Genomic DNA, 22260 nt, shown 5'->3' with positions numbered 1-22260 from the left:
GAGCTCTGTGTAATCGTATTGCGGCACCAGTTTTTCTTGCAGCAGCTGCTGCTTGCGAAGGAGGTCCGCCCAACTGCAGCTCTCTGCCGTCTCTGGCTCGCTCCTGCGAGACTGGCCTCGCCACTCTCTGCACCCAAGCCCATCCTCCGTCCACTTCTCACAGCATTCATCCCCGCAGCAGCCTCCACCGTTATTCCCGCAGCCCAGCCAGCCACCTACTGCTCGCTCCACCTCTGCCCCAGCCACCACCGCTTCTGCTATTCCGGTGAGTCTTTCCCTGCGGAGGTCAGGTCTCCTTATCTTGGCGGTAGCCACCTTACGCGTTACAGGCCTTTGAAAAATGGCCGAGTCAGCCGACCACAAGAAACTGTTAGAATTTAGTCAAGAAGAGGCTGATAATAAGGTAATTATGGAGGGACCCGGGGAACAGCCGGAGCGGAGTGAAGATGTCGCAGCTGGGCCTGGAGATGATAAGGAGCGCGGTGAAGAAGCCGCCGTTGGGCCTGGGAAAGAAGGGGGAAAAGGCGAAGATGCTGCTGCTGGGTCCGGGGAAGGTGGGGTAAAAGATGAAGATATTGATGAGGATTCAGATCGTCCAAAAGGACTTATTGGTTATCTTTTAGATACAGACTTTGTTGAAAGTCTACCTTTGAAAGTTAAGTACCGTGTGTTAGCCCTCAAAAAGCTTCAAACTAGAGTGGCCAATCTAGAATCCAAATTTATGAGGGAATTTCATGGCATTGAAAGAAAGTTTGCTGAAATGTATCAACCCTTATTGGAAAAAAGACGTCAGATTATAAATGCAATCTATGAACCTACAAAAGAGGAATGTGAATATAAATCAGACTCAGAGGACTATGATGATGAGATGTATGATGAGGAAGAGATGTATGGTAATGAGGAGGGTCTGGTGCATGAGTATATGGATGAGGATGATGGTTATGAGGGAGATTATTATGATTATGCTGTTGAGGAAGATGATGAGGATGGTGAGGAGGATGATAATGATGATGACATTGAGGCTACTGGTAAAGAGAATAAAGAAGAACAGGATCCTAAAGGAATTCCTGATTTTTGGCTGACTGTCTTAAAAAATGTTGACACACTCACTCCTTTGATTAAGAAATATGATGAGCCTATTCTGAAGCTCCTGACAGATATTAAAGTGAAACTTTCAGGTCCTGGTGAGCCTCTCAGTTTCACACTAGAATTTCACTTCAAGCCCAATGAATATTTCAAAAATGAGCTGTTAACAAAGACTTATGTGCTGAAGTCAAGGCTGGCATATTATGATCCCCATCCCTATAGGGGAACTGCAATTGAGTATTGCACAGGCTGTGAGATAGATTGGAATGAAGGAAAGAATGTCACTTTGAAAACCATCAGGAAGAAGCAGAAGCATCGGATTTGGGGAACAATACGAACGGTAACTGAAGATTTTCCCAAGGATTCATTCTTCAATTTCTTTACTCCTCAGGGAATCAGCTCAAATGGAAAAGATGGAAATGATGATTTTTTACTTGGTCACAATTTACGTACTTATATAATTCCAAGATCAGTGTTGTTTTTCTCAGGTGATGCCCTTGAGTCTCAGCAGGAGGGGGTAGTTAGGGAAGTTAATGATGCAATTTATGACAAAATTATTTATGATAATTGGATGGCTGCAATTGAGGAGGTTAAAGCCTGTTGCAAAAATCTTGAGACAATAGTAGAAGACATTGATCGCTAACAGCAAAGTATACTTGGCCCTAACATTTACTTAGATCTTTACTCAATATATAAGTTAATTATATTCTCGTGTTCTGAATTTTTTCTTGCAGTGCCAGTTAAAACATAGGTCTCAGAAGTATAGGAGAAATTTAAATACTAATTCATTTGGTCTTGCATTTTAGTAGTAGAATGCTTTCAAGAAATGTAAACTGTGGTAGATGATTTAAAATATTAGTATAGTGTTGTGTAGTTTAAATCCTTCTAAAGTCCTTTTATCATGTAGCTATTAATCTGTGGCTGTGAGTATTATCGGAACTGCTAAATGAGATCAACATTTATTTGAAAAGAAAATCTTGGAGAACCAACCCAAGGTTTTCTGCTGTTGCTGTTGTTTGTTTTTATATTTGTTTTCTTAGTCCTTAATCTAGTGGGTTTAATGCTGTTGTACCTGCTTCATTTTGCAATAAAAATACAGTAGATTTAAAACTTGAATGTTTAAGAAACCTGCATATAGTTAAGAATTTCAGGCAAAACCACATTTATTGTTAATAATAGCTGGTCCATAGGCTCTTGTATTTTATGTGACCATAATAAATAATATAACTTAGTTATATTGAGGTTATTGTTTATTAGTGGTTAATCACATTACTTTCAAGAGATTGCCACATATTATTCTGTGTAATTATGTAAACTGTATTAAGAGTGTATTTCTCTTCCTATAGTACACTTAATCATTCATTGGAAGTAATCATGTTACCATTTTGAAGTTTTTTCATGTTCTTTCACTGCAAAATAAATAAAAATTTCAGAGTGTTTCCTGTTTTGAAACTGATCTTTTTTCTCATTATGTTCATTGGAAAACATTTGGAAAATACTAAAAAATATATTAATTAAACCAAAATCCATATACCCACTCCCCAAAGATAAGTATTGTTAATGTCTTGATTTATTTTTTATTACTTTTCTATGTGTTTAAATATGCATGCAGATCTACTAACACTATACTTGAATGTGCAAAGAAACTATCTGAGGTTTTATAACTAAACTAATTTTGAGTCCATCTCCACACCCCAAGTTTTTGGGGAAACAAAAATCTCAGTTTGAATCCATTAAATTTGCTGCTATTTCATAATTTAAACACTGATATAAATAACAGGCTCCTGTGTGTTAGTCTATATTTCAGACTTACCTAACCTTCCACAATGTCATCTAGGTTTACAGGGACTTATATTGTTTTATCACATTGGTGGGAGGGTTGACCACTGACTGGGGAAATAGAATGTGGTTGGTTAGAGAGCTGACTTGTCTCAGAGCTGACATTGCCTTCTTCACATGCAGAAACTCAGAGGTTTGGCTTCCTATTTTGGCAGACTCTATGAAGGTCATATCTATCCCTCTGGGAAAACAGGGAATTTTTAAATCCCTTCCAAGCCATGTTAGATCTGAGAGAGGCTAGGAAGTGCTAACTGTGTCTCGTTATTGCTGCCTATCCACTCTTCCATCCCAGGTGATTGTGATGTGATCCCACAGAATTATAAGATGAAAGTGGAACAAAAGCTCTTCTGCTTGTGACTTATTCCTCCATTATTGAACATGCTCCCTTCGGATTTTGGCTCAGAGAGGTAAGTTTATAACACTGCCTGATTTTCTTACCTCTGCCTCATCTTTACAATCAACTGAGGAGGAAGATATGGGCTTTTTCTTTCCTTTTCCTGTCTGGATAAGACCCTCCTCTAATATATCTTTCTAGCAGAGACAGTGGTAATGCTCACCTGCTTTTCTCTGGGGTTGCAATAGTTGACAGGGTATAGGGAAATAGAAGCAACTTAGTATTATAGGGGAACCTAAATTGGGAGGTACTTCCAGTGTATGCTTGTACTTCCAGTGTATGCTTGTTAATTATAAACATTTTCACACTCTTCACCACCCTCAATGTTGACCTCTGTTAAATTCCTGGCTCCAGCAAATATTGATTGGGCCTCTTTTAATTGTTAAATGTTACTCTGCATTAAAAGGTTAGGAACATGGGTGTATCTCTCCCTCTATTTTACAGAGAAGGACCAGGCATCTTGAAGCCCCTTCTGTTCCTTTATTTCGCCTCCTTGAGCTAGAGCAGTAAAACTGCTTCTGAGCTTTCTGTGAGGGCAGGCCAGCCCCTTTCCTTTATCCCCCATGTCAGTGGTGTCCAGTCAAAGACCATCAAGGACATACCCATAGTTGAATAAGGACATACCCAAGTTGAACATAGTTGAACAAATTGAACATACCCATAGTCTCCATCATTGCCATGAGGGAGAACACACATCCTGGGGAGGCATTGTATGTTATCATTAACTGTTAGAAAACACTGCAGAATTTGGGCTTTGATTTTGTGATTTGGTGGAGGGTCTGTGGAAGTTGGGGTTTACTTTACATTGTAGGAAAATTTAATGGTTCATAGCTCAATAAATCTCATCTATAGGGAGGAAAGTTTAGAAGAAAGACAAAGCTGTAACTGGTAAAGAGGTTGTAGCCACTTATTTTAGCTAGAATGGCAGTGGTGTTTAGCATTTTGTGAATAACACAGTGATTTTGTTTTTGTCTGTGCTTAGACAAAATTAGATGGCCTTGGTTTGTCTCATTTTATTACAGTCTCATAGTAACCTTGTTTGAGGTTGGTATTCTATGAGATAGGTTATATCCAATTGAAGAATGGCATAGCCTAGTTGTGAGGACCAGGCCAGCTTCCTGATGTCAGGGATTGCTTTTTATATTTCCTTCTCTTTCACCCCTTCTCAGGGATGAAATTGAAGGTTGTCATCACTCCTTTAGCTTGTGGATGTTCATCTGATTTGCATTTAGACTAGTGTAAAGGAACTTTAGGCTTTGAGAGTAGGCCATAAATTTCAACCCACATACCAAAGAAATCTATACTAGGATTTAGGACCCAAGTGTGACTAACGATAGAATTTTTACCTTAATTTTTTTTATAATTGTTCTTTAAAAAGTATATCATTTGTGCAGTCCTGAGGCTTGTTGAGATGGCTCTTGGGGCTTGTTAGAAGTTTGGTATTCTTAGTTCTCAGGGGATATACTTAAATACAATAAAATTCCACTTTTTGGTACATCATAATTTATAGTGTAAATTATAGTATTTAGTATTATATGTCATATGGTAGAGTGGTTAGTCTCTGAAGCCAGGCTGCTTAAATTCAAATCCCAATTTTGTAACTTATTAGTTGGGTGACCTTGTACAGGTTAGTTTATGTGTCCTAGTTTTCATATCTGTAAATATATAATAATTGCACATTTACCTCATAGATTATTATGAAGATTTAATTGGTTTATATGAAGTGCTTGAAATATGCATGGCACGCAGGGAGTGCTGTATAAGCGTATCTATGTTATTTTTATTACTAAGTTAAATCTGTGAAATATTCAAAACTGGTATACAATAAAAGTGTGGTAACTTCTTATTAAATCATTAATAATTGTCCCAATAATTTGTTTTCTAATTTACAAAAAGTGAAAGAACCTGCTTTACATTTTAATTACAAAATCTCCAGGATTTCTGCAAGTATTAAGGAAGGCTAAGTGGCAAATTTAGCAGCAGTACTTAAGGTACTGACAAGCCCAATTAATGATGAGGAAAATATAGTAACTATGATGGTATTTCTTCACCACTGAATGCATTCATTATCTTTGTAGCTGTGTACACCAAAAAACAACCACAGGACATTTGTTCACTGGCCAATGGTGCATTATCAAATTAAAATATTTGGAAACCAGAGAAAAATAGAATACAGAAAATAAGAATCATGAAATTATATATCATCCATAGGTACCCAAGAGATTTTACTTTTTAGTTACCACACAGATATGTGCAACATGTAGCTGATTATTTTAAAGCATATAATCTTTTATTTTTATTTTATTTTATTTTTTTTTAAAATTATTTATTTATTTATTTATTTATTTATGATAGTCACAGAGAGAGAGAGAGAGGCAGAGACACAGGCGGAGGAAGAAGCAGGCTCCATGCACCTGGAGCCTGATGTGGGACTCGATCCTGGGTCTCCAGGATCACGCCCTGGGCCAAAGGCAGGCGCCAAACCGCTGCGCCACCCAGGGATCCCCAAAGCATATAATCTTTTAAAAAATAAATATAATGGATAAGTTTACATGGAACACATTTCTGATATGTATTTTCTCCGATTTTTTTTTTTTTTTGCCAAATAATACAGGTTTTAAAGAGAGAAAAAAGTGTCCAAAAGTAAACAACCTCGGCTTGTTTTTTAAAAACTAATGACCCACTTGACCTATTCTCAGGGAATTTTAAGACAATAATAAATACCTCTCCAGGTCCTGTAGCCAATGGGTAATCACTACCCTCCATTCTACATGTGCACACATCTCCTCACTTCTACTGGCTCTGTGGAGGTTTGTGTGTGCGCGCGCATGTGTGTTCACGTGAGGTCCTGTGTGGGATAGGATAAAATGGGAAGGAAGTTAAGGGGGGATAGTCATTTGTCATAAAAGGACACCGGCCTCGGTAAAACTTCTCTATCAGGGGGTGTGCGAGAGTACGTGGAGGCGGGGAAGACAGGGCTTAGTCATCATGGATGCTGCTACTTTAAGTCTGTTTGGCCTGCGCGTGTTGTGCGTGCGCGCATGTTGGTCAAAAGGAATGGGTGAGTCCTCTTCCCAGCTCCGGTGGTTTATGAAACCATACTGTGTGTGTAATAGTGCCTGTGGTCGGTTAGAAAAAAGGCAGTTCTGGCTAAGGCTTACTCCGGTCGAAGTGCCGTCAGTGGCTTTGAAGGAGGTCAGGAATGGGGGCCGTTCTTCCACGTTGAAGTCAAGGTCGACTTGTCTGTCTGCTAAAGCGAAGGTACCCAGAGGGAAGGCAAAGATAGGTGGCAGCGTAGAGTGAGGGTCCTGGCATGGTTACTATTTGGTCTGACCCACACCTGGGGGAGAGCAACTTAAGGAATGACAAGAGGAGAGTCCCAGAATTGGACAGTGTGGGAGGTTTTGGGTTTAAAATACCTGCAGAATAGATATCCTTTTTGGTTGATGAAGTAAAATGGCACCTTCGGTCCAGGACAGATTTGGGTCAAGCATACATAAATGCAGATATGTACATCTATATAAGAAGTAGTGTGTATAAAAGGAGTATTACTGGTTCTGACATCTACTGAGTACTTCAATGTCAATACTAGTGTAGGTGTATTTGGTAGAATAAATCAGTCTGTAATATGTTAATCATCTATTTGTGATTCGCTGCTTCTGTAAAGTGCAGAATCTGTGTATTTTTTTAATAATAAATTTATTTTTATTGGTGTTTAATTTGCCAACATACAGAATAACACCCAGTGCTCATCCCGCCAAGTGCCCCCCTCAGTGCCCGTCACCCATTCACCCCGACCCCCCGCCCTCCTCCCCTTCCACCACCCCTAGTTCGTTTCACAGAGTTAGGAGTCTTTATGTTCTGCCTCCCTTTCTGATATTTCCTACCCATTTCTTCTCCCTTCCCTTCTATTCCCTTTCACTATTATTTATATTCCCCAAATGAATGAGACCATATAATGTTTGTCCTTCTCCGATTGACTCATTTCACTCAGCATAATACCCTCCAGTTCCATCCACGTTGAAGCAAATGGTGGGTGTTTGTTGTTTCTAATGGCTGAGTAATATTCCATTGTATACATAAACCACATCTTCTTTATCCATTCATCTTTCGATGGACACCGAGGCTCCTTCCACAGTTTGGCTATTGTGGACATTGCTGCTATAAATATCGGGGTGCAGGTGTCCTGCCGTTTCACTGCATCTGAATCTTTGGGGTAAATCCCCAACAGTGCAATTGCAGGGTCGTAGGGCAGGTCTATTTTTAACTCTTTGAGGAACCTCCACACAATTTTCCAGAGTGGCTGCACCAGTTCACATTCCCACCAACAGTGCAAGAGGGTTCCCTTTTCTCTGCATCCTCTCCAACATTTGTGGCTTCCGGCCTTGTTAATTTTCCCCATTCTCACTGGTGTGAGGTGGTATCTCATTGTGGTTTTGATTTGTATTTCCCTGATGGCAAGTGATGCAGAGAATTTTCTCATGTGCATGTTGGCCATATGTATGTCTTCCTCTGTGAGATTTCTCTTCATGTGTTTTGCCCATTTCATGATTGGATTGTTTGTTTCTTTTGGTGTTGAGCTTAATAAGTTCTTTATAGATCTTGGAAACTAGCCCTTTATCTCATACGTCATTTGCAAATATCTTCTCCCATTCTGTAGGTTGTCTTTTAGTTTTTTTTGACTGTATCCTTTGCTGTGCAAAAGCTTCTTATCTTGATGAAGTCCCAATAGTTCGTTTTTGCTTTTGTTTCTTTTGCCTTCGTGGATGTATCTTGCAAGAAGTTACTGTGGCCGAGTTCAAAAAGGGTGTTGCCTGTGTTATCCTCTAGGATTTTGATGGAATCTTGTCTCAGATTTAGATCTCTCATCCATTTTGAGTTCATCTTTGTGTATGGTGAAAGAGAGTGGTCTAGTTTCATTCTTCTGCATGTGGATGTCCAATTTACCCAGCACCATTTATTGAAGAGACTGTCTTTCTTCCAATGGATAGTCTTTCCTCCTTTATCGAATATTAGTTGACCATAAAGTTCAGGGTCCACTTCTGGGTTTTCTATTCTGTTCCATTGATCTATGTGTCTGTTTTTGTGCCAGTACCACACTGTCTTGATGACCACAGCTTTGTAGTACAACCTGAAATCTGGCATTGTGATGCCCCTGATATGGTTTTCTTTTTTAAAAATTCCCTTGGCTCTTCGGGGGCTTTCTGATTCCACACAAATCTTACGATGATGTGTTCCAACTCTCTGAAGAAAGTCCATGGTATTTTGATAGGGATTGCATTAAACGTGTAAATTGCCCTGGGTAACATTGACATTTTCACAATATTAATTCTGCCAATCCATGAGCATGGAATATTTTTCCATCTCTTTGTGTCTTCCTCAATTTCTTTCAGAAGTGTTCTATATAGTTTTTAGGGCTTAGGTCCTTTACCTCTTTGGTTAGGTTTATTCCTAGGCATCTTATGCTTTTGGGTGCAATTGTAAATGGGATTGACTCCTTAATTTCTCTTTCTTCAGTCTCATTGTTAGTGTATAGAAATGCCATTGGTTTCTGGGCATTGATTTTGTATCCTGCCACGCTACCAAATTGCTGTATGAGTTCTAGCAATCTTGGGGTGGAGGCTTTTGGGTTTTCTATGTAGAGTATCATGTCATCGGCAAAGAGGGAGAGTTTGACTTCTTCTTAGCCAATTTGAATGCCTTTAATATCTTTTTGTTGTCTGATTGCTGAGGCGAGGACTTCCAGTACTATGTTGAATAGCAGCGGTGAGCGTGAACATCCCTGTCTTGTTCCTGATCTTAGGGGAAAGGCTCCCAGTGCTTCCCCATTGAGAATGATATTTGCTGTGGGCTTTTCGTAGATGGCTTTTAAGATGTTGAGGAATGTTCCCTCTATCCCTATACTCTGAAGTGTTTTGATCAGGAATGGATGCTGTATTTTGTCAAATGCTTTCTCTGCATCTAATGAAGAGGATCATATGGTTCTTGGTTTTTCTCTTGCTGATATGATGAATCACATTGATTGTTTTACAAGTGTTGAAGCAGCCTTGTGTCCCGGGGATAAATCCTACTTGGTCATGGTGAATAATTTTCTTAATGTACTCTGGATCCGATTGGCTAGTATCTTGTTGAGAATTTTTGCATCCATGTTCATCAGGGATATTGGTCTGTAATTCTCCTTTTTGGTGGGGTCTTTGTCTGGTTTTGGAATTAAGGTGATGGTGGCCTCATGGAACGCATTTGGAAGTACTCCATCTCTTTCTAACTTTCCAAACAGCTTTAGTAGAATAGGTATGGTTTATTCTTTAAACGTTTGATAGAATTCCCCAGGGAAACCATCTGGCCCTAGACTTTTGTGTCTTGGGAGGTTTTTGATGACTGCTTCAACTTCCTCCATGATTATTGCCCTGTTCAGGTTTCCTATTTCTTCCTCTACCAGTTTTGGTAGTTTGTGGCTTTCCAAGAATGCGTCCATTTCTTCTATACTGCCTTATTTATTGGCATAGAGATGTTCATAATATGTTTTTAAAATCATTTGTGTTTCCTTGGTATTGGTAGTGATCCTCCTTTCTCATTCATGATTCATGATTACTTTGAGTCTTCTCTCTCTTCTTTTTCATAAAGCTGGCTAAAGGTTTATCTATCTTATTAATTCTTTCAAAGAACCAACTCCTGGTTGTGTTGTTCTGTTCCACAGTTCTTCTGGTCTCGATTTTGTTGAGTTCTACTCGAATCTTTATTAACTCTCTTCTTCTGCTGGGTGTAGGCTCTATTTGCTATTTTTTCTCTAGCTCCTGTAGGAGTAAGGTTAGCTTTTGTATTTGAGTTCTTTCCGGTTTTTGGATGGATGCTTTTTTTTGCAATCTATTTCCCCCTCAGGACTGCTTTTGCTGCATCCCAAAGATTTTGAATTGTTGTATCTTCATTCTCATTAGTTTCCATGAATCTTTTTAATTCTTCCTTAATTTCCGGGTTGACCCTTTCATCTTTTAGCAGGATGGTCCTTAGCCTCCACGTGTTTGAGGTCCTTCCAAACTTTTTGTTGTGATTTAGTTCTAATTTCAAGGCATTATTGTCTGAGAATATGTAGGGGATGATCCCAATCTTTTGGTATCAGTTCGACTCGATTTGTGACCCAGTATGTGGTCTATTCTGTAGAAAGTTCCATGTGCACTTGAGAAGAATGTGTATTCAGTTGGGTTTGGATGTAAAGTTCTGTAGATATTTGTGAAATCCATCTGGTCCCGTGTATCATTTAAAGCTCTCGTTTCTTTGGAGATGTGCTTAGAAGACCTATCAAGTATAGAAAGAGCTAGATTGAAGTCACCAAGTATAAGTGTATTATTACCTAAATATTTCTTCACTTTGGTTATTAGTTGGTTTAAATATTTGGCAGCTCCCACATTTGGGACATATATATTGAGGATTGTTAAGACCTCTTGTTGGATAGATCCTTTAAGTATGATATAGTGTCCCTCTTCATCTCTCACTACAGTCTTCGGGGTAAATTTTAGTTTATCTGATATAATGATGGCTATCCCTGCTTTCTTTTGAGGACCATTTGAATGGTAAATGGTTCTCCAACCTTTTATTTTCGGGTTGTAGGTGTCCTTCTGTCTAAAATGAGTCTCTTGTAGACAGCAAATAGATGGGTCCTGCTTTTTTATCCAGTCTAAAACCCTGTGCCTTTTGATGGGGTCATTAAGCCCGTTCACGTTCAGATTTACTATTGAAAGATATGGGTTTAGTGTCATCATGATATCTATTCAGTCCTTGTTTTTGTGGATTGTTCCACTGAACTTCTTCTTAAAGGGGAATTTTAAGAGTCCTCCTTAAAATTTCTTGCAGAGTTCGTTTGGAGGTCACATATTCTTTCAGTTCCTGCCTGTCTTAGAAGCTCTTTATCTCTCCTTCCATTTTGAATGAGAGCCTTGCTGGATAAAGTATTCTTGGTTGCATGTTCTTCTCATTTAGGACCCTGAATATATCCTGCCAGCCGTTTCTGTCCTGCCAGGTCTCTGTGGAGAGGTCTGCTGTTACCCTAATACTCCTCCCCATGAAAGTCAGGGATTTCTTGTCTCTTGCTGCTTTAGGGATCTTCTCTTTATCTTTGGAATTTGCAAGTTTAACTATTAAATGTCGAGGTGTTGAACGGTTTTTATTTATTTTGGGGGGGGGGGATCTCTCTATTTCCTGGATCTGAATGCCTGTTTCCCTTCCCAGATTAGGAAAGTTTTCAGCTATGATTTGTTCAAATACTTATTCTGTCCCTTTCAGCGCCCTCGGGAACCCCAGTTAAACATAGGTTTTTCTTCCTCAGGCTGTCGTTTATTTCCCGTAATCTATCTTCATGGTCTTTTAATTGTTTGTCTCTTTTTTCCTCAGTTTCCCTCTTTGCCATCAACTTGTCTTATATGTCACTCACTCTTTCTTCCACCTTGTTAACGTTCGTTGTTAGGACTTCTGGTTTGGATTGCATCTCATTCAATTGATTTTTTTTCAATTGATTTTTAATTTCTTCCTGATTAGATCTAAATTCTGCAGTCATGAAGTCTCTTAAGTCCTTTTTGCTTTTTTCTAGAGCCACCAGTAGCTGTATAATAGTGCTTCTGAATTGGCTTTCTGACATTGTATTGTATTCCAGATTTTGTAACTCTGTGGGAGAGAGGACTGTTTCTGCTTCTTTCTTTTGAGGTGAGGTTTTCCTTCTAGTCATTTTGCTTAGTTCAGTGTGGCCAAAAACAAGTTGTATTTGGAAAAGGAGAAAAAGAGAGGAGAGAATGAAGTCAAGAAAAGAGAAAAAGAAAAAAGAAAAAAGGAAGAAAAAAGAAAACGAGAAGAAAAAGAGAAAGGAAAAGAAACAAAAAAAGGGGGTGGGAGAAGCAAAGAGAAATCAAAAAGCAAAAAAATAAAATAAAATAAAAACAAAACAAAAAAAAACGGGGGAGTATCTTCTGTTTCTGTATACTTTAAGGCCCTTAACTTCCCGTGGAACTTGTCCGTCTGGCTGGTGTTCTGGGAGAGGTGCCTGTTGTGCTGATTTTCAGGTGTTAGCACCAAAAAGGAGAATTATTGACCAATATCCCTGATGAATACAGATGCAAAAATTCTGAACAAGATACTAGGCAATGGGGTCCAATAGTACATTAAGAATATTATTCACCATGACCAAGTGGGATTTATCCTCGGTTGCAAGGCTGGTTCAACACTTGTAAAACAATCAATGCAAAGGATCATATCAACAAGAAAAAAACAAGAACCATATAATCCTCTCAATAGATGCAGAGAAAGCATTTGACAAAAGACCGCATCCATTCCTGATCAAAACTCTTCAGAGTGTAGGGATAGAGGGAACCTACCTCAGTGTCTTAAAAGGCATCTCAATGGGGAAACACTGGGAGCATTTCCCCTAAGATCAGGAAGACGACAAGGATGTCCAGTCTCACCACTGCTATGCAACACAGTACTAGAAGTCCTAGCCTCAGCAAGCAGGCAACAAAAAGAAATAAAAGGCAGTCAGATTGGCAAAGAAGAAGTCAAATCCTCCCTCTTCGCAGATGACATGATACTGTATATCGAAAACTCACAAAACTTCACCTCAAGATTGCTAGAACTCATACAGCAAGTGGGCAGTGTGGCAGGATACAAAATCCATGGCCAGAAATCAGTGGGATTACTATACACTAACAATGAGACTGAAGAAAGAGAACTTAAGGAGTCAATCCCATTTACAATTGCACCGAAACACATAAGATACCTAGGAATAAACCTAATCAAAGAGGTAAAGGATCTATACCGTAAAAACTACAGAACACTTCCGAAAGAAATTGAGGAAGACACAAAGAGATGGAAAAATATTCCATGCTCATGGATTGGAAGAATTAATATTGTGAAAATGTCAGTGCTACCCATGGCTATTTACACGTTTAATGCAATCCCTATCAAAATACCATGGACTTTCTTCAGAGAGTTGGAACAAATCATCTTAAGATTTGTATGGAATCAGAAAAGACCCCAAAAGCCCAAGGGAATATTGAAAAAGAAAACCATAGCTGGGGGCATCACAATGCCAGATTTCAGGTTGTACTACAAAGTTGTGGTCATCAGGACAGTGTGTACTGGCACAAAAACAGACACATAGAACAATGGAACAGAATAGAGAAACCAGAAGTGGACCCTCAACTCTATGGTCAACTAATATTCGACAAAGCAGGAAAGACTATCCCCTGGAAAAAGGACAGTCTCTTCAGTAAATGATGGTGGGAAAATTGGACATCCACATGCAGAAGAATGAAACTAGATCATTCTCTCACACCATCCACAAAGACAAACTCAAAATGGATGGAAGATCTAAATGTGAGACAAGATTCCATCCAAATCCTGGAGGAGAACATAGGCAACAGCCTTTTTGAACTTGGCCACAGCCGCTTCTTGCAAGATACATCCACGAAGGCAAGAGAAACAAAAGCAAAATGAATCATTGGGATTTCATCAAGAGAAAAACCTTCAGCACAGAAAAGAAACAGTCCACAAAACTAAGAGACAACATACAGAATGGGAGAAGATATTTGCAAATGACCTATCAGATAAAGGGCTAGTATCCAAGATCTATAAAGAACTTATGAAATTCAACACCAAAGAAACAAACAATCCAATCATGAATAAGTCATAAGACATGAACAGAAAATTCACGGAAGAAGACATACATATGGCCAACAAGCACATGAGAAAATGCTCTGCATCACTTGCCATCAGGGAAATACAAATCAAAACCACAATGAGATACCACCTCACACCAGTGAGAATGGTGAAAATTAACAAGGCAGGAAACAACAAATGTTGGAGTGGATGCGGAGAAAAGGGAACCCTCTTACACTGTTGGTGGGAATGTGAACTGGTGCAGCCACTCTGGAAAACTGTTTGGAGGTTTCTTAAAGAGTCAAAAATAGATCTGCCCTATGACCCAGCAATTGCACTGCTTGGGGTTTACCCCAAAGGTACAGATGCAGTGAAACAGCAGGACACCTGCACCACGATGTTTATATCAGCGATGTCCACAATAGCCAAACTGTGGAGAGAGCCTCGGTGTTGATCGAAAGATGAATGGATAAAGAAACTGGTTTATGTATACAATGGAATATTACTCAGCCTTTAGAAACAACAAATACCCACCATTTGCTTTGATTTGGAAGGAACTGAATGGTAGCATGCTGAGTGAAATAAGTCAATTATAGAGGGACAAACATCATATGGTCTCATTTATTTGGGGAATATAAAATATAGTGACAGGGAATAAAGGGAAAGGAGAGAAAGTGAATGAAAATATCAGGAAGGGTGACAAAACATGAGAGACTCCTAACTCTGGGAAATGAACAAGGGATAGTGGAAAGGGAGGTGGGCCAGGGGTTGAGGTGTAGGGTGACAGGCACTGAGGGAGGCACTTGGCGGAATGAGCACCTGGCGTTATGCTAAATGTTGGCAAATTGAACTCCAATTTAAAAAAGTAAAAAAATAATGGAAAAAATTGGCAAGAGTGGGTATACTTGTCTTGTTCATGATCTTAGATGAAAAGATTTAGCTTTGGTTTTATCATATATGCTATGATATATGACATAACATATTAGCTGTGTATGTTAGCTATGGTTTTATCATATATGACCTTTATTTTATTGAGGTATTTTCCTTCTATATCCACTTTATTGGGAGTTTTTAAAATCATAAATGGTGTTGAATTTCATCAAAAGTTATTATGCACCTGCTGAGATGGTTATATGATTTTTATCCTTTGTTTTGTTAATGTAATGTATCACATCAGTTGATTTGTGGATGTTGCACTATCCTTGCATCCCTGAAATAAATATTACTTGATCATGTTATGTGATCCTTTTAATGTATTGTTGAATTTGGTTTGCTAATATTTTGTTGAAGATTTTTTCATTTATGTTCAACAGGAATGTTGGCCTGTAATTATCTTTTTAAAATAGTATCTTTGCCTGAATTTGGATAGGGTATTGCTGGCCTTGAAGTGTAAGTTTGGAAATACTCCTCCTGATCCTGGGATTCTGGGATTGAGCCCTACATTGGGCTTCCTTGCTTAGAAGAAAGCCTGCTTCTCCTTCTGGCCCTCCCCCTGCTCATGCTGTCTCTCTCTCTCCCTCTCTCTCTCTCTCTCTCTCATAAATAAATAAATAAATAAATAAATAAATAAATAAATAAATAAAATCTTTTAAAAAATAAGAAGATTGTGTGTTTCTATGCAATTATCAATTTCTTCTAAGTTGTTCAGTTAGTTGGCATATAATCATTTGTATTATTGCCTTCTAATTTTTTGTATATCTGTGGTGTCAGTTGTAACTTTTCATTTCCAATTTTATTTATTTAAACTAATTATTTTTCCTTGGTTAGTCTGGCTAAAATTTTATCATTTTTTTTTTAAGAATCAGATTTTAGTTTCTTTGAACTTTTTAATTTTTTGTCTGTATTTTATTAATTCTTGTTCTGATCTCCATTATTTCCTTCCTTCTACTAAACTTAGGCTTTTGCTCTTCTTTTTCTAGTTCCTTTAGTGTAAGTTTAGATTGTTTATTTGGGACTTTTCTTATTTCTTGAGGTAGGCCTGTATTGGTACAAACTTCCCTATTAAGACTGCTTTTGCTGTGTTCCATAGGTTTTGGAACATTGTATTTTCTTTTTCATTTGTTTCAGGGTTTCCCCCCCAGTTTTCTTTTTGTAATTGAATTTCAAGTTTCATACTGCTATGATAAGAAAAGATGTTTTATAGGATTTCAATCTTTTTAAATATTGAGACTTCTTTTATGGCCTGACATGTGATCAATCTTGGAGAATTTTCCATGTGCACTTGAGAAGAGGGTATATTCTGCTGTTTTTGAACAGATTGTTCTGTATATATTACGTCCATCTGGTTTTATGTGTTATTTAAGGCCAGTATTTCCTTATTATTTTTCTGTATTGATGGCCTATCCATTGATGTAAGTGAGGTGTTAAAGTACCCTATTATTATTGTACTTCTGCAATCTTCTTGTTGGATTAACCCCTTTATCATTATATAATGCCCTTATCTGTCTCTTATTGCAGACTTAGTTTTCAGTATATTTTGTCTGATATAAGTATTGTTCATCCAGCTTTCTGTTTTCATTTGTTTGAAATATCTTTTTCCATTCCTTCATTCTGTTTTTAGTGTCTTTAGATTGGAAGTTAGTCTCTTGTAGGCAGCATTTAGGTTTTATTTTTTTTTATCCATTTAACCACCCTATGTCATTTGATTGGAGCATTTAGTCCATTTATTTAAAGTAATTATTATTAGGCATACATTTATTGCCATTTTGTTAATTGTTTTCTGCTATGTTATAGTTCTCCATTCCTTTCTTTTTCACTTCTCTTGTTATTTGATTACTTTTTTATTATGTTTGGATTCCTTTATCTTTGTGTTTGTATATCTATTATATATTTTTGGTTTGTGGTTACTATGAGGCTCATATACAACAAACTATGCGTATAGTAGTCTATTTTATGTTGATGGTTACTTAAGTCTGAATGCATTCTAAAAGCACTACATATTCACTTCTTCTCACCATGCTTTGTATTTTTTATGTCATATTTTACACCTTTGTGTGTATCTCTTAACTAATTATTGTAGATATACTTGATTTTACTAAATTTGTATTTTCATCTTCATACAAGTTTTGTAAGTGATTGATCCACTATCTTTACCATGTTTGTCACTATGTGATATTTTTTCCTTCATATATTTCATTATTTCTACTTCCACTTGAGTTTCCTTAATATTTCTTATAAAGCCAGTTTAGTGGTGATGAAGTTCTTTAGCTTTTGCTTGTCTGGAAAATTCTTCATTTTCCCTTTAATTCTGAATAATAACATTGCAGGGTAGAGTATTCTTGGATGTATAAGTTTTTGTGTTTCAGCATTTTGAATGTCTCATGACCCTCTTTTCTGGCCTGCAAATTTTCTGCTAAAAAAACAGCTGAGAGTCTAATGGAGGTGCCCATATATATATATATATATTACTAATTACTTTTTTTTAAAGATTATATATATATATATATATATATATATATATATATATATATATATATAAGAGAGAGAGAGAGAGAGAGAGGCAGAGACACAGGAGGAGGGAGAAGCAGGCTCCATGCCTGGAGCCCGATGTGGGACTCGATCCTGAGACTCCAGGATCGCGCCCTGGGCCAAAGGCAGGCGCTAAACCACTGAGCCACCCAGGGATCCCCTTACTAATTACTTTTATCTTCCTGCTTTTCATATTCTCTCTCTATTTTTAATATTTGATATTCTAATTATAATGTATCTTGCTGTGGATTTCTTTGGGTTCCTCTTGTTTGGGGATTTTGGTTTCTTTTTTTTTTTCTTTGTTCAAAGATTTTTAAAAATTTATTTATTTATTCTCTGTGTTTATAAACAGAGAGAGAGAGAGAGGCATGCAGAGCCATAGGCAGAGGGCGAAGCAGGCTCCATAAAGGGAGCCCAATCTGGGACTCGATCCCTGAACTGCAGGATCACACCCTGAGCCAAAGGCAGATGCTCAACCACTGAGCCACCCAGGCGTCCCAGGGACTCTAGTTTCTGAACCTAGCTGTCTACTTCATTTACCAGGTTTATGAATTTTTTTCAGCTATTATTTTTTTCACATAAGTTATCTGCCTCTTTCTCCTTCTTTTTTTGGGACCCCATAATGTGAATGTTGGTAGGCTTGTTTTTGTTTCACATGTCCCTTAAACTATCCTTATTTTAAAAAATTTTTTTTTCTTTTTGCCATTCAGTTTGGTTGATTTCCACTACCGTGTCTTTCAGATTATTGATCCATTCTTCTGTGTCATCTAATCTGCTGTTCACTTCCCCTTGTGTATTATTCATTTCTATTATTGTATTTTTCAACTCTTACAGGAACTTTCTTATATTTTCTCTTGTTGAAGTTCTTATTGTGCTTATCCATTTTTTCTCCCAAATTTGCTAAGCATCTTTTGACCAGTGGAGAGATTGCTTATCTCTAGTTTACTTAGTTTTTTTTTCTGAGTCTTTTTTCTTGTTCTTTCATTTGATAGGTATTTTTCTTTCTCCTTATTTTACTAACTCTCTGTGTTTTTTTTTTCTACTTATTAGGTAGTTCTACTACATGTTCACGTCCTTGAATAAGTGACCTTATTGTATAAGATATTCTTTGGAGCCCAGGAGTGCAATTCCCCTTGACCATCAAATCCAGATGCTCCAGAGCTGTCCCCTTTGGGGGCTGTATGCACCCTTTTGCTGTGATGGGGTCATGACGGCTGTAGGCACTCTGGTGGACAAGCTCAGCACCCCTAGCCTGACTGGCTTCAAGACCTGATCATGACTTCTGCTTCTGTGCTGTTGGGTGGGTATGACCCCAGCCAGTTGTCCACAAGGCCTGGCCATTGCTATGGGCATGCTGGTGAGTGGATTCATTTTCCTATTAGTTATGAGGTCCAGTTGAGGTGCAATGTTATGCAGGGTTCCAAGTGGAGCATGACCCCTGGCATTAACAGTCTAAAGAAATTATTCCAAAATTGTGCCCATCATTGCTGAGATCAATAGGATAGAATGAGATTGCCAAAGTGACTGCTACCATTGTCCCAGTCTCTGGAGAGGGGTTGTGCTGTCTCCTACCCCTCTAGCAGGAGTTCCCAGATTAGTTAGTTGGTCTCCTTCACCTATGTTCTATGTCCTTTCCATGTGGTGTTTTAGCACTGGTTTCTGGGGCAAGTGAGTCTGCACACAACCTTTTTAGAGCAGATTTTCCTTTCCTTTCACCACAGTTGTATAGCTTTCCTGGATGTATTTCCTGTTGGTTTTCAAAGCCACATGTTTGGGTGCTTGTCTCTCCTGTGGAGGACCGACCTATGGGTTTTCCTACTGTGGAGCTCAAATCTCTCACTCCTCAGAGAAGAGTTTCATACCTTTGAGATACTTCCTGACCATGGAATGCTGTGTCTAAAGCGTGTGACTTTTTCCTTTGCAAGACTCTATCTTTGCCTCTTCTACCCATTTTGGTGCTGTCCCTTTGTTGTGGAAGCTCTGTTTGTTCAGTTTTTAGGTGCCATTCAGAAGAAATTATTCCATATGTAGTTGTAGATTTACTGTGTTTGTGGGAGGAGGTGAGCTTAGCATTTTCCTATGCTGCCATCTGGATCTTTCTCCTCCAACTTTTGTTGATTCTATTGCTTTTCTCTTATGTACTATCTCTAGTCTTTATTATATCCTTGCTTCTGCTAGTTTTGGATTTACTTGACTCTTCTTTTAATAGTTCCTCAAGTTGTAAAATTAAGTTAATGATTTGAGATCTTTATTTTTTTGAGATTTTATTTATTTGAGAGAGAGAGAGAAAGCATGAGAGAGAGTGAGTGAGCATGAACAGGAGGAAAGATAGAAGAGAATGAAGCAGGCTCCCTGTTGAGCAGGGAGCTCAATGAGGGGTTATAGCCCAGGACCCTGGGATCATGACCTGAGCTGAAGGCAGACACTTAACTGACCCAGCCACCTGGGCACCCCACTTTCTTCTTTTTTAATGTAGACCTTTACAGCCCTAAATTTACTGCAGAGTACTGTCTTTGCTGCATCACATAAGTTTGTATTTTGAAGTTTCATTTTCATTAACCTATTAAGTATTTTATCATTTTCATGTGATTTCTACTTTGACTCATTGGTTTTTAAAAATGTGTTATTTTTCACATTTATATACATTTTCCAGTTTTTTTTCATTGATTTCTAGTTTCATTCCATTATGATTGGAAATGATACTCCATATGGCTTCAGTCTTTATAAATTTATTAAGGTTTGTTTTGTGGTTTAACATATGGTTTTTCCTGACCCCAAGATAGTTGAGAACAGACACAAACAATAGTTTGTTAATAAGGTTGTGTCTACTCTCTCTGGAGCCAGGGCCCATGGTTCCATTTTGGAAATTTGGGATGCCATTCCTTTAAGACGATCACTGTACTGGGGGAAGTGTAAAAAGCAAAGGCAAATAAAAATGCTCCAGAGCTTTCAGCCTTGACCCTTGCCTGGTGTCTAGGATCTTGACTTCTAAAATGTTCTCAAACTGAAAAGACTGTTTCTAGGCTGTTTATACAAATAATATGATTTATGGTAAGCATCTTGCTTCTGGAAGTCTTGAGTTTTATTGGTAACATGGAGAATGCCTATGTGCCCACCATTGCTATGATCTTTGATGATGTTTATATCCATCAAAATTTAGATTTGCAATCCTAATACCCAATGTGATGATGTTAGGAGGTAGGGCCTTTTTGAGGAGAGCAGGTCATGAGGATGGAGAACTAATGAATGGGAGTAGTGCTCTTACGAAAGAGATCCCACAGAGTTCCCTAGCTTCTTCCACTATATGAGGATACAATGAGAATTTTGCAGTCTGAAAGAGGGCCTTCACCCAATTGTGTTGGTATTCTGATCTCAGATGTCCCACTTCCAGAACTATGAGAAATAAATTTATGTTGTTTGTAAGCCATCCTTTCTGTGGTATTTTGTTATAGCAACCCAAACAGACTAAGACAAGCCTTCAATAAAATCTCTAAACTATTAGTCTCAAAAGACTTCCCTCAACATAAATATTATACATGTTTTGGTGTTTTTCTTTTTGTGGTGGGAAGGTATGTTTTTTATGACCCTTCAAGGGAGTGGGGCATAGGAAACTTGTACATGAATTGTTCTAGATTCTATCTGTGTCTTTCTCTGACTGGTTTGGCTGTGTTTCTTTTCTCTGTCACTGTGATAAACCTTAACCATGAGTGTGATTATATGTGAGTCAGTCACATGAGTCCTTTTAGTGAATCACCAAATGTGTGGGTAGGCTTGATGACCCCTAAATCAGTGTAATGACTCAAACTCAATAAAATATGCCATGTTGTTAATTGACTAGAAAAGGAGGAATGGATCAAGAATGACAAAATCTGATGCCTAGTTGGTTATGAAGTTACTACCTATGTTATGAAATAGTAGCTGACCTGCATTATTAGAGCTATTGTTAGAGGTAAACATTATCAATGGGATTTTAAAGTGGTAAGTCAACTTCAAGAAAGTTAGCACATAGGCTTCTCTGGCTGCTATAGCCTGTGCTTGCCTAAGTGAAGAAAATTTAGCCCTGGTTGTGCTTTTGGTTTTGGCTCTGCCCTTCAGGTTGGAGGGAAAAGAGCCCAGGAATTTGAGCTTTGGGTGAGCTAAAGATAGTAAAAATTATTTTGTTAGTTGCTCTCTCCTCCATATGGAGGGAAAAATGCTAGAACAATTCCTCTCCATTCATTTCTGTAGTTCCATCTGCAGTCCCCTCATCGCCCCCAACTCCCGGCCGGAATGTATGCAGCCATTGTGCTGTTAATGCTATAAATACTGAATTTAACTGCTAGAGGTTTAGGTAAATTTCGAATCACAAGTAAAAGGAGATAAGAATCTCGTTTGTTGTTTTGTGGGTACTGTATCTAGATGTATGAAAAAATGATGTAAAATGTTAATACACTTTTCATGTCACAGAAGCTAGAGGATCATTTAGATCAGAGAAAGTTGCCAAAATAAAAGTATAAGTGGGATATGATTCTATTCCTTTTTTGCTGCTGGTGGATGGGTTGAAATTTAAACACCTCAAGTATTTGAAACAAAACAAGTTTTCATGACTGTGGACTTTTGTGAACTGATGTCTTGGGAAAAAAAGGAAGCAATCTCCAGATGAAGACAAACTTGCAATTTTGACAAAGCTCTAATAAAATACTTTATAAAAAAGCAGTTTCTAGCTCCCTGTTAAATTCTTAAAAAGAGTCAGTTATCTAACCTTTAGAGGCTAATGATTTTTCATCCTAATATGGCAAATTTTTGATTGGCTCAGTTTAGGCTCTGAGACTGCATACAGGAAAGGACTTAAGAAG

The 22260-nt window shown here is 38.1% G+C and overlaps 1 protein-coding gene across 1 annotated transcript; it reads left to right on the top strand.

The window, feature by feature from the left end:
• Positions 1–256: 256 nt before the first annotated feature.
• NAP1L2 (nucleosome assembly protein 1 like 2) lies at positions 257–2542 on the top strand. Its single transcript, XM_041741385.1, has one exon. It carries the CDS (start codon positions 341–343, stop codon positions 1727–1729), a length of 1389 nt encoding a protein of 462 aa, XP_041597319.1. The 5' UTR covers positions 257–340; the 3' UTR covers positions 1730–2542.
• Positions 2543–22260: the final 19718 nt, after the last annotated feature.

The sequence above is a fragment of the Vulpes lagopus genome, chromosome X (assembly GCF_018345385.1).
Source record: "Vulpes lagopus strain Blue_001 chromosome X, ASM1834538v1, whole genome shotgun sequence".
Taxonomy (NCBI): domain Eukaryota; kingdom Metazoa; phylum Chordata; class Mammalia; order Carnivora; family Canidae; genus Vulpes; species Vulpes lagopus.
This window is presented reverse-complemented; position numbering and strand designations above follow the sequence as displayed.

What these genes read in the sequence shown, in the direction of transcription:
- NAP1L2 (XM_041741385.1), top strand. Translation starts at nt 341, where the DNA reads ATGGCCGAGTCAGCCGACCACAAGAAACTGTTAGAATTTAGTCAAGAA.